Source organism: Protopterus annectens, chromosome 7.part0, assembly GCF_019279795.1.
Source record: "Protopterus annectens isolate FY-2018-M chromosome 7.part0, PAN1.0, whole genome shotgun sequence".
Classification (NCBI taxonomy): domain Eukaryota; kingdom Metazoa; phylum Chordata; order Ceratodontiformes; family Protopteridae; genus Protopterus; species Protopterus annectens.
The window spans coordinates 1,480,470,475-1,480,484,358 of NC_056739.1; the positions used below are offsets into that span (position 1 = coordinate 1,480,470,475).

Consider the following 13,884-nt stretch of genomic DNA (forward strand, 5'->3'; position numbering starts at 1 on the left):
ACTATTATTCACTTTAGTAATGGAGCCTTGGGCTAATTTGATCAGAAACAGTACTGACATAGAGGGTTTTGAAATAGATGAAAATACAACATCCAAAATTCAACTTTTTGCAGATGATGTTCTAATTACATCAGCAGGATCTAATTCTTCTATGCAGTTTCTATTTGATAAAATGATGCATTTTAAAAGTATTTCTGGTTTAATATTCAATGAAGAAAAAACTAAAATACTACCTATATATACACTAAAAAATATTCTCATTAGTGATTTTACTAAATATGTACCCAATTCAGGTCAGATAACTTATTTAGGTATAATACTATCTAAAGATATTAAATATATTATATATAATAATTATAATACCTGTTTTCTTAATATACAAAATCTTTTTAATACCTGGAATAATATGTATTTTACTATGGAGGAGAGACTTACAATTATTAAAATGATAATATTCCCAAAATTTTATACTTAATACAATCAATAATACTTCCACCTACAAAAATAATTATCAAGAAACTGAATACACTAATGTTAAATTTCCTATGGGCACCTAATAGACCTAGGATTGCATTAAAGAAACATACTAATAGCTGGTCTCAAGGGGGTATTTCTTTTCCAGACTTTAATTTATATACTATCTCTTCTATTGCAAAAGTTATTACTTTATTAATAGATCAGTCATATGTCGCAAAATGGAAAGATTATTGGGAGCTAATTAGTATGCACTTCATGAAAATCTCCTTAACACATAAAAATATGATTGTAAATAACTCCATGTTATGGTTACTAAAGGAATTTTGTACTTCACCTATTACACCTAAACATATGGTTTGTTACCCATTAAATATTATTATTAGCTATCGTAACTTTATATTCATGCACCCTAAGTATAGGGAATGGAATTTTATTATATTCCCTATAATGTATACTCAGGGTATGCTTTTGTCATCTACTTCTGAAGGAACTAATTTAGCTATAGATAATGATCTAAAGTACTGGTATCAGTTGATATCTGATAATAAAGTTAAAAATCTAGATTTCTTAAAACAAGAATTTGATCTAAGAGAAACTTGCTGGTTAGAGGTTCAGACCTTTAGACATCTCATTAATAAAATAGATCTAATGTCTATAACAGTTAAAGAATCTATTCCAACACTGATTGATTACTTGATATTAAATTTACAACATAAAGTTTCTGATAAAGGTAAACATTCATACATACATAAAATTATCAGACAAGAAACTTTTTACAGTGTAGATACATACTGGAATTATTTCACTTCTATTAATGGGGACCCACCAAATCAACAAGATAAACAATATATATTGGAATCTGCCTATAGAACTACGTCTTCCATTGTCTGGAGACTTTATACATGGAAATTTTTACATAGATCTTTTTATACACCTTTGATGATGAATAAAATAAATAATAAAGATAATCTATGTAAGAGATGTAATGTAGAAATTAATGCTGACTGGGCTCATATGTTGTATAAAATTGAAAGAATACTGAAGTCAATGAATTTTTGCAGGCTCTTTTTACAGATAATTTCATTATTTCTAAATCTCTTATATTATTCAACACACCTGTACCTCAAAGTGTTAAAAAGGTTAAGCTTCCCTTGTTATGGTCTATTCTAGCAGTGGCTAGGAAAATAATAACCAGAAATTGGATTTCAGATACACCTCCTTCTTTCAATGAATTTAAAAATGTTATGAATATAGTGTGCCATATGGAAATAAACACAATTAGGTCAAGAACAACTAGAAAAACATCTTATTATATTGTATGGGATAATTTACAAAATTTGTTAAAAAATCCTAATTTCAATAGCATGGTATTTTAGTTTAATTAATTGATCTGATTGTAGTGGATGTCTTTGTAAATACTTTAGTTGTTTTGTTGAATGTTATAATCATATCTATTTTTAATTACTTGTATAAAATTGTTATGATATTTCTCTTGTATGTTAAAACAATAAACCTGTTTTGAAAAAAAAAAGAACTATTGTCAGGGAGACCATGTCATTTAAACCAATGAATCTGTTGGCTTCATAAACAATCTGCCAGTATCCCTGTATTCTAATATGGTCTCCCAGGGTCCACCTCTAATGTCCAAGTCCACTATTTCAATGACAAAGAAACAGAACTTTGCCCCTACGCATGTCAAAGTGTGCTTATATAATGCATTAGTTGAATTTCTTTTCTTAACATTATATCTGTGTTCATAAATCCTTAATTTAAACTTCCTTTCAGTTTTCCCCAATTACTGCACAAAGCAATGTAAACCACTCTACTGGAGTTACAGTTAGCATAACCCTGGGGTTGTTCAGCTCTCTATATATATATATATATATATATATATATATATATATATATATATATATATGTGTATATATATGTATATATATATATATATATATATATATATATATATATATATATATATATATATATATATATATATATATATATTATATATATATATATATATATATATATATATATATATATATATATATATATATATATATAGGGTCTGGTAATATGGTATGCTCTAATCTCATGAAGTTTCTTTGTAAGATGAAAACGCAGTGAAAATGTTAAGTGTTCTGAGTTTTTATTTTCGTGACTAATAAACTGTGTTTTGGACTCTCTGGTTCATTCCTCCAAGTCTGCTTTTACGTGGTTTACTGGTTCTGAATTTTAGGCACATTATCCTCTATGCCTTTGTGAGATTTTTTGGCTTTTGGATACTAGGTAGAGGACTGGTGGCAGGTATATTTCGGGATATGATTGGTGAGGACAGTGGATTCAAGTTTTCACTGAACTTGTCTGCTAGCAGGTTGGCAATTTTCGCAAGTTCTGTATGAATAGTACTGTCTACTACTAGTTTGGTGCAAAACTGAGCCTTCCCTTTAAAATTTCAGTTGTGGTTACAGAATGCTTTGCAATTATCCTTAGCCAGTGATGCTAATTTGGTTTTGTGGTTAGCTTTAGAGGACTTAACAATATATCTAATTTGCTTATTCAAGCTGTGGAGGGTGTCTTTCCTCTGCTGAGACCTTCCCTTCTTGTTCTTGGTCAGCAGTTTCTTTCTCTTGCTGTGTAACCTATTTATGCTGGATGTCCACCAGGGTGATTTGTGTTTTCGTGAGGATCCTGATTTAATCTATTCAGGTATGGCTGAGCTTATACACTTTTATAGGTGTTAATACAAAACATTAGTGTACCTCACAGTATGGGAGAGACTGCTGTCAGTGGTGAGCAGGGGTTTGAAACTTACTTAAGCCATCGCGGAGGAGGCTATAGTTTGCCTTGGAGAAACATTTTTAACCTTTTTGCTCGGGGGGGGGGGTCAGTTGTGATCGTTGCTTTGATTGAAACAGATTTGTGATCTGACCTCACCACGGAGGGCCCCACACATGGGGTGGTGCAGCAGTCTCCCATGTTGGTGAGTGCTAGGTCAAGAATATTTGAGCCCCTTGCTGGGGTGCCAACTATCTGTTCCAGAGCATTTGTGTTAACAAAGTCCAAGAACGAGGGCGAGTGTTAGTGCTCTTATATATTGCCTGGTCGATGGAGGTACAAGTCACCCATAGCTAGGGTGCTTGTCTGTACTGTGAGTGACTCAAGTAGGTCCAGGTAGGCAGTGTACTTTACCTGGTTCATGGTGGGGGACCTATAGCTAACAATGATGTGGAGGGGGATCTTTCCTACAGTTAGATGGACTTGGAGTAGCTCTAGGGAATAATACTGTTTAATGAGTCTTGAGATGTATTTGTCTTTGATGAAGATGAATGCATCTCCCCTTTGGTTCTTTCATGTTCAATGTTCTTCATTCCACATTGCTGCAGTCCTAACCATTGGGTAGTCCGGTATTTAACCGATCAGAAAAAGGATGTCAGAAAAAGTGAATAACTGTATAAGTGTTGTAATAAAAAAATGCCGGATGCTCCCACGCCCGCTTCATCCAAAAGCGCCAAGGACAAAACACGAAGCCTAGGGTTGATGAACCGCAGTCAGCCAGAGGTTTTGCCAGGAGTTTCTTTGGAGTCTCAGGCAGAGACTTTACTGTTACCTCTCTCTTCAAAAACTTCTTTGAGAGAGGTAGGCCAAGTTTAGCTTCAGTGGGGGCTTCTCCTAGCACTTCAGGTTCTGTGCCTAAGAAACATATGCTTAAAATGGCAGAAGATTTGATTACTATGATTAGGTGTTCAGAGGCTTGAGTCTTCTTTTGGGAAGATTGCAGGAGTATCCTCCTTATTCTGATTAATTCTTTTTTTACCCCAGCATAGGCCTTAGCTAACCCCTCCTGTGTGTTGTGGTGTGTGAGATTTTTTGCAGAAGCTTCCCTGAACCCTGATTCTTTGCCTCCTGCTCCTGTTAAACCTGATAGGTACTATAGGGTGCCTGAAGCTCATAAGTATCTTTTAAGAGTCCTAGGGCAGACCCGAAACTGTTTCTCAGGGACCTAAGATAGATGGGAAAGAAAGTGTATACTTCTTCCACTTTAGCCATGAGAGTTGAGGGTTGTGTTTCACACACACAAAATATCAAAAAAATCTCCTTTCACAATTGAAATCTAAGGTGTGGGATGCTTGGCGGAAGGTATTGAGTGTAAGAACAAGTGGGTAGCATTCTTTGCAATGTGGTTTTGATGCTGTACAGGCCTCCTCGAGGGTGGCTGCCACTAGTTCTGTTCTTCGCAGGCATGCCTGGTTGAGGGCATGCAGCCACTTGAAGTTTAGTAGAAATTGGCCTACTAAGGGATGGACATATCCTGCTTATGATTCCCAGTCTTGTTGGATATCATTCACCACGGTTACAGGTTTTATTTCATTACATGCCCCTTTCAAAGGCATGCCAGACGTCCCTCCTCCACAAAGGAAAGAGGCTCACAAGCAAATTTCTCTGTTACTCAGTACCAAAGAAGGGAACACGTGGAGACCAATTTAAGTTCAAGATGTTGGCGTTACAACAGCTTTTACCTCTGCTGGGCAAAGATCACTGGATGGTAACTTTAGATCTCAAGGAAGCTTACCTTCATGGTTCTAGCTCAGTGATAGCTTTACTCAGGCTAAAAGGAATTTGATTCTGCTCAAGAAAAGGAAGACCTTCTACAGCATCTGGAATATGTTATAAGTCTAGTACCCCTCAAGACATGTGCTTTCTGGGTGTGAGACTGAATACAGCAGCCCAGATGGATCAACTATCTCATCAGTCCGTGCTGACTGCAAGGACAGTCCTTCAGCATTAGGGTTCATGGTCACCTAAAACAAGGGACTCTCTGTGACCCCAGAGAGAGAGTCAGATTTTTAACGACAGATGCTCTCGGACATTGCTTGGGAGCTCATCTAAATGGAAAGTCTCAGCAGTTGTTTGTTTCTTTTGCTTTGAGTTCTCAGGGCAAGCCTGTATCTAAACAAACTATTTCTAAGTGGATTGGGTTTTGCATTTCATTTTGTTACTCCCATCATGGTAAAGAGATTCCAGCTGGGATTAGGCCTCATTCCAAGGCAGCTACTTGGAGTTCAGTGCATACTTTCTCTAAGCATTACCATCTTCCTCTCTACTCTAAATCTAGGGCTGGTTTTGCCACAGCTATTTTGCAAGGCATGTTGACAGCTCCTGCTTAGTATATATATATATATATTCTTGTGCATTTGTATATATTGTATATATGTTTGGTGCAGGGTTTTTGGTGTTTTGGTTTGGGCTTTGTCTTTTAGGGTCTTCTGACATCTGGGACTGCAGCAATGTGGATCCTCGAACATCTACATTTATGGTAAGTACAAAACTGTACTTTTTGCAGTCTGAAAGTGTGGAAGGCATCGTAGCCTTGTATGACCGGGGTACTCTCTACGGCCTTGAATCATGTCTCTGATACTGCACAGACATCTGTGTCTTCCAAAGTAAGGAGTGCTTCCAGTGAGTGCAGTTTCTCATTTAGACTCCTAGCATTAAGCAGCATAACCTTGAGTTTGTCTCTAGAAGATGTTTTTATGTCAGGAATTTTGTTATGACATTGCCTTAAAAAAAAAAAAAAAAAAAAAAAAGCAGTATAGGGAAGCAAGTACCTTGGCCAGTAACCGAAAGCCGAGGTGACAGGTGAAGACATCCCTAGTAAAGCAGGGTGGTCTTATAACCATGTCGTCCCATGCTGACAGATACTGGATCCTCCTGAACTGACACCAGGCGCTAAGCCAGTTGTTAAAGTCAGTCATTTTTTTTTTCTTTGTAGTGAGGCTTCATTCTTTGAAGGTAGAATGCTGCTTAGGGATAGGGACATACCTGCTTGGGACACCTAATCAGTGAGCTCAAGCATGTCTCTCTTCATGTAGTCCAGTGAGGTATGTCTTAAGTCATTCACTCCAACATGGAGTGACAGAGTCATAAAAGTTGTTGAGAGACTTGAGTGTGTGTGTGCATGATTTGGCATATCCTGGCACCCAACAGGCCGCTGACCATGACCTTCGTCTCCATCCTGATGAGTGGGACATCTGTGTGTCTCACTATGGAGTTGCCTATGAGCAAGACATTTGGTTTTCGGGTATTTTGCCATATGGGCTTGTTTGGTGAGACACTGATGTGTGTGTTGATATGTGTAGTGGATGCTGTTGGGACTGCATTGTGTACGGACAGTTTGCGTTTGGGAGGTCTCTGTTCTTTTGGTATACTTCTAATGAGTACCTCTGTGTATCTGGGTTTATGTGTATTGTTGTTGGTTTGTGGAAGATGTGAAATGTATGTGCTGACAACCGATTTGTATTCGGATTTGCTGTTTCATGAGAGAGAGCACGGATTCCAGATTTGTAATATAGATATGTCTCTCACATATTGTATTAGCATGTTTTAGGAGTAATGGGTTGTCACTATACATGAGGCAGTTGCTCCATTGCCTCAAGATGCTCATGTGCATCAGACTGGCTGGTGAAATGGTGATAAACTGTCTGTCCATTCTGTCAGGTTTGTTCTGTAGTAAGTACATATTGTATTAGCATGTTTTAGGAGTAATGGGTTGTCAGTATACATGAGGCAGTTGCTACATTGCCTCAAGATGCTCATGTGCATCAGACTGGCTGGTGAAATGGTGAAAAACTGTCTGTCCATTATCTCAGGTTTGTTCTGTAGTAAGTAGTGGGGAGAGGGCTGGATAGAACTGTTTCTTCTGTAGGACTAGTAGAATCAACTAAACTATGGAGGTTTGGGAGTAGGTGCCTGCATCAATGCCCCCCCCCCCAATAAATGTGCAGCTGAGTAAGGGGGAAGCCTAGGATGGTTCATAAGGGGGAAGCCTAGGATGGTTCACAAGAAGCTTTCTAGGGGAAAAATTGGCTTTCCAAGTCTTTGCTTCTATAACAGGCAGTACTAACCCCCATTGCATGATGCGCAGTTTAGTTATGCAATTTTCAAACAAGCTGGCCAATGGAAATGCGCAGTACTGAGCCTTATTCCAAAATTCCCCAAATAAGATAGGTCCTTGGCTACATTGTTCTGCCACAAGGGTGCAGGGGGCCCTCTTAATGTAAGATGGCTGATTTTGGTGCTCAGATAATCATAAGAAGTTGCTAGGCTAATGGCCCTAGGGGTCTTACAAGCCTAGCCAAGTTCTGCCCTTGTTTCCACAATCAGCACCTATTGCCCCTCTCCAAGAGAGAGAGGGTGGGACTCCAGAGGTGAATTTATTGTTATCCATCCAGCCATCCACATTACGCTTGAAGAGGGCCAAAGAGATGCTGTGCTTGATATGAATTTGGGAGTCTGTTCCACAGGTGCGGTAACCTATAGAAGACAAATCTGTCCCTCCAGCAGGTTTTATTAATGTCACATACCCAGGTTAAGGTCTTTAGAGCGAGTAACCCGTGAGCCGTTGAACTTGTGAATATGCAGCATTTCCAATAAAGAAGAGTCAGAGATTGCCTTGTACACAAGGCAGAGATCGCCTCTGAGTAGTCTGTAGGAAACAAAGTAAGGTGACAATTATTTCAGCCGATCCACATAGGAGAGATGCTGAATGCCTTAAATTCTCCTTGTGAGGAACTTTTGTGGTCTCTACAGTTGCTGCAGGTGCCTGGAAAGGTACATACAAAAGGGGTGTTGTAGTCTCAATTATTGGCTTAAGAGAAGGTTATAATTTTTTTTCCCTGGAGGCAATGCCCTTACTTGCAAGATGAGCAATATAGAATGCCTTTCTTACCACTGTGGAGACATGGTGAGCAAAGGTAAGGTTGCTGTCAACCTGTGAGCCCAGGACTCTTACCACTGAGTGTGTGCTTGGGGTGTTTCTGTTGATGTGGTAGTTAGCAGGAGCGTCACTCATACCGAAAGGGATGATGGTACATTATTTTGTATTGAGTTTAAGGCCGTGACTTTGGCATAAATCATGTTTACATAAGACACTGTTGGAGGACGTTGACATTGTTTAGGGATTTTATGATCGCTGCCAGTTTGCAGTCGTCAGCAGACTTTGTCAACCACAGACCTTAGTTTTTGCTTGTACTTCGGAGAAATAGATTCTGAACAGTAGAAGTCCCAGGACTGATCCCTGTGGAACACCACTGGTTACGGTCTGCTGTTGGAGGTGGATTCCCCTATTTTGACTATATGGATTCTATCGATGAGCCAGTTAGCGATCCACCTAACAATATAAGGGTTAATACCTAACCGGGTGCGTTTGTCAATAATGCCTGAATGGGGGATAGTGTCAAAAGCCTTGGCCAAGTCCAGGTTGGCTGTATGCACAGTCCCTCATCCAGGGTTCTGGTGACTGTCTTGAAAAAGTCCACCAGGTTTACCAGTCATGATCTCCCGTTATGGTCAAGTGTTTGGAGATCACCTATATCTTTGATAAGGTCCATGATGATTCGCTCCATGGCCTTGAAGGTAAGGCTAGTCAGACTAATAGGTCTATAGTTCCCACTGTCAGTAGAATCACCACCCTTGTGCAAGGAGATACATGTGGCCATTTTCCATTCAGCTAGGATGAAACCGGTGCTTAGACTATGATTGAAAAGAGTACCCAATGGTGTTGCTAATTCTTGTTGGAGCTCATGTAGGACGCAGCCTGGGATGTTATCAGGTCCCATAGGCACTGTGTCATTTGCCCTTAGAGAGGGCATTTAAGACCTGCTCTCTAGAGGTAAAAGTTGGGGGACAGGTGGAAGGAATGTCATGGGGAATGTGTGGTGGTGACATGGGAGTGAAGTTGTCACAGAACCTGTCGGCTAACAGGTTTGCTATGTCCACAGGCTCTAGAGCAGCTCCTGTAAGCTGAGCTTGATCTTTCTTCTGCTTACTATTGAGAATTGTTGAGGATTGTCATCTTTTACAGGAGCAGAATTCCAAGCAGAATGAAAAACAGTGTCAGGCAACCAGTAATTCTCGTAACTTTTAGCCTTCCATGGACACTTCTCATTGGAGTTTTTCATTTTTGAGACTTTTTTTAATAATGGTTTATGAAGGCAGGGTATGTCACCATTAGTGTGCGTAAATTCTGAATAAGGACTGTAGTTCCTTAACAGGGTTATTTAGAAATCTGTTCTAAGTGCTCTACAAATACTACTGTCAAGTGGGATCCTCTCAGTCACCATACATAATCTGTAATAAGAGGGCTTGGGAATTTTATACAGGAAGTTACTTCCATGTCGACCTTGGCAAGCTTATGCTGCTAAGTTACTGCTTCATAAAGCTAGGTCTAGGAATAAGATCAGCGATATCCCTGGTTTGGTCAGAATTTCTGCACTTTCCCTTCCTTGTCATTCTCTTTCCACTTTTGCCTGTAGTACTTTCAGTTCCTTGAGACTAATTTTGTTCATCATTTCTTCGGAACTGTACAATATAGCGTTGTGTTCCATTGCTAGTTTGCTATACTTATTTACCAGTCAGGTATGGTACCTTTTAGCATGCTCCAGCAAACATTTTTGCATGCACAGTTCCTTAGTCACAGATAGCTGCTATTCTAAAGACCCTCTCTTATTGATAAATTTGATTTTTAGACATTATTCTGGTGTTCTTGTTCCTGTAATTATCTAGTTGTCTTCATTTCTCATTTTAATCTCCCAGTCTTTATGCTGTAAAAGTGTGAGATCCTTTAACTTTCTAAGTATTCCTCTTTCAGAATGGATCATCGTTACTTATCTGCTAGAGCTTCATAGATGATTTTTTTTTTTTAATGTGATGAATATAATGGTGTTGATGATCTAGCCTAGAACGATTCTCTGCCTGGTCAGAAGACCACTGCATATGAAGAATACAAGTGCTACAGTGTCGATGAGGGATTATATTTAAGTGCATTATGCTGTACTTGCCCCCATCATTCTCTCTTTTGTCCAGAAATTAAGATGGGCATCTGCTGTTTCACTCATTAGTAAAAAAAAATAACCTGTATTCTGTTTTCCCTACAAAATATTTCACTAGAGATAGAGTTCTTAATCACTGTTTTTATAACTTGGGGGACCATGAGATTTCTGGGATTGCCTGTGTTTAGTGGAAATCCCCAGTCTGAATGCTGCTAAAGACATTTGTTTGTAATCATGCACTCAAATAAAATGTTCCTGTTCTAACCTGTTACTTTCTAATACAATTTCAGAAATTTGCTGTTACGGTAATGTCTTATTTTTTTTAATTAAATATATGCATAGCAACAGTAAATGGCTAGAAATCTGTATTGTTTCACAGAAAACTCTTTTGGATAGAGTTTTTGCAGACTATAGAAAGTCTTGAGGCTTGTTTCTTGATTACAAAATCAATTTCAATGAGTATGTTTGTTTTGTTAAGGGCAAAAAAGATTGTTCTTCAAGGATCAAATGCTGCCCATCTTCTAGAACTGCAGGGGATAGCCTTAAGTTTAGGATTGCCAAATTACACAGTACAGGATGCAGGGAGGACACAGGTATGTATGGTCCTGTTATTTATCAAATGTATGCATGCATAGGTAACGTCTCATCCATTTACATCTTCACAGTGTACTTTTGAATGTGGGGTTATGGTGTATCTACAAATAATGCCACATGCATTTTATGTATTCACTTCATGCTCTTTAATTTCTCCAAGTCTTTTGGGTTTCTAATACCATGACGGGAATGGACCCCATTCCTAAATCAAAGTATGACTAAAGTTCATGAAATTAGTATTGTTTCAGTCTTTGTTAGCCAGAAGTGCTCTTTGCAGCACCCGAGATATGCCCAGTAATTATGAGTCATGCAGTTCATATGGTGTTACATGTATCAGTAACATATTGAAGTACGATTGTAATTTTTTTTTATAAGGCCTGTTGCTCCTACTGCTATTAGAACTGCTTGGGTATCCTTCAGTACACGGTTTTAGATAATGGGTAAAATGTATGTTGTTGCCCTCTTAGAGAATGAGCATTCTTTAACAAGGTGTTAATGCATATATATAGTCCAGCTAAAAAAAATGTCTGCTGCTTCCTCGGCAGCATATTAGGATGCTGTGAAGCACAGACTGAAAAGGAAAAGGAAATAACTGCCATTTTTACAATCTGTAAACACGGTTTTGCTGTTTAGCAAGTATTTAAAAAAATAAAATAAGTTAAAAAACAAACGTAACTACAAGAACAGTAACAAGAATTTGCTGCATTACTTTTCCCCTCAATAAGCACTTCTTAAAATGCTGTATTTAGCGAAATGAAAAAAGAAAAGGTAGTGTCATTACATGTGTGTGTATTTGTGAGACTGAAAGAGTCAGCAAACCTTTCAACTTTTTTGCTCAAGAGAATTCAGGGTAAAGGTAGATCAAGTGACTTTCCATCAACATTCTGTACTTGAACAGTGTTAAGTATGAAGCAACGTCTGGCTTTACTGCCCAGGTATAATCCTTGGTGTGATATATCAGAAAATAAAGGGACCAAGAATATCAGGCAAAATCGGACTGATTCTGCAAAATCAGGGACAGTTGAGAGGTATAGGGCAGGGAGGTAGTAATGCCCTGTGAACTGTATGAAATTTGTTGCCATTCATTTGATCTCAGTGAGTCATCAGAGGTGTATTCAGTCAAGAAAAGTGGGTGTGTTTTCTTGGGCACGTGTGTGTACCTGTATTTCTGTGTATGTATATATATTTGTGTGTGTGTGTGTGTGTGTGTGTGTGTGTGTGTGTGTGTGTGATCCCGAAATACTGAAATATCGAATTTCAGTATCTTGAGACTATAAATCCAAAAACTCACAAACCTGAAACCTCAAAACTGCAAAATTTTAAACCATGAACATCATAAAAACAATACATTGCACAAACACAAATACACCTACCTCCCGACACTACAACATACCAAACCAACACACACGAACACAACAAAACTAACACACACCCTTGCTATAAGCAGGGGGGAAAGCCTCCCCTGCACACCCCCCCCACACCCACACCCTACTTATATATACTAACTTCGAGGTCGCACTAAAAACTATGACAGCAAACCCACTACCACACATTCTACACCCCCTTACACAAACACACATCACATACATACAAACACAACCACTCTCAACACTTGCGCACACACAATCTTACCTACCTTACCTACCCTAACCCACACCTAAAACTCCCCAACACACTTACACACACAAACCCTCCCCAAAACCCTTAAAAAACATTACACTTGCCAAATGCTCCATCACCACTGCAGGTTCAAGATTTCCGTATTCGAAATTCTGAAGATTCATGCAACTGCAGATTCAACACTTTGGTCTTGAGATACTGGAATTCGATATTTCAGTATTTTGAGATTCCAAAGTGAACCCATGTGTAGAAATTGAAATTATATTTTGGAATAAAAAATTCTTCCTCCAGCAACAATAACATGTTACAGTAACTTTTAAACTTTAGGGAGAGGAACTGTTTTGCATAAATATAGAAGTATATACTTGCAAAAAAAAAAAAGAGAAAAAAAAACGAAGAAACAATTTAGCAGACAGCTTTTTTTATCTAAGTATTATGATGCTGTCTTGCATCAGTGTTATAGGTGAAATAATGGACTTTCCAGGGATGTGAAGGCCCTCCGCTTGCATTGTCTGGCCTCAGAACACCCCTGCAGTCTGTCACTTCCCCAGTAGCACCCATCCTGATAGGTATTATTGCTTGCACAGCCCTCTTTTGAGGTGGTCTTTTTAATTATTTTTGTCCCTTTTCTACATCTGGTCTGCCAGGTCATCTCTTTACCTCCCTGAACTTATCTGGTATTGCTGGAAATGGACGTGGAGCCTAAGGACCTTGTGGGGTCTCTGCTATCTCCGATTCCATCCTGGTGAGTCATTGTATGCAGTACTCACTTCCCTGCCCGACCTGTCATGCTGATCAATCAAGTACAAGAGCAACTCTCCTCTTTGGACTATGCCTCCCCTAAGGGAGCGTCATCCAGTTCCTTCCCACTCGGGATGAGCATGGCCATCCCTCTATGGTACTCCAGCAGTCAAACTTGGATTGACTGGGTCAAAGTGCGGGCTTTATCCCTCTACTCTATCAGAGCGGCCAGTTGAGTGGTCCTTCTATTAAAATTTTTGCATAACAGCAGATTACTTACAAGATTGGTTAGCCAAGCCATTCCATACTGTCTAGCATTTAGGCAATGAAGGTCTAAAATCCTCCGAAGGATAAGGTCCTCTCTCCTGTTTTTTCACTGCTTTGAGCAGAATTTGAAAAGTCATTTGATTATTTGGGTTTTTTTTTTGTTTTTTTCCTGATTTCTTTGAGTTTGTTGAAGAGGAGCATTTTTTGTAGCGTCTATATTACACAATCGAACTTTTAAAAGTTCAAACGTCATATGGTCGACACCATATGGTTGAACTTTTAAAAGTTCGAAAATGTAATAAAAATAAATAAATCAAAGAAAAAACCTACCTGAACGGTTTAAGCAGGGGGGCAA

At 38.7% G+C, this 13,884-nt stretch overlaps 1 protein-coding gene across 1 annotated transcript in view; it reads left to right on the forward strand.

Annotated features, from left to right (window-relative positions):
• Positions 1-11,386, forward strand: part of LOC122806172 (probable peptidyl-tRNA hydrolase 2) — a 292,637-nt gene extending 281,251 nt beyond the window's left edge. The window contains exons 6-7 of the mRNA XM_044076408.1: positions 10,786-10,900; positions 11,369-11,386. Of these exons, the coding sequence (XP_043932343.1) occupies positions 10,786-10,900; positions 11,369-11,386 (133 nt within the window). The remainder of the gene's footprint in view (positions 1-10,785; positions 10,901-11,368) is intronic.
• The last annotated feature ends 2,498 nt before the right edge of the window (positions 11,387-13,884 follow it).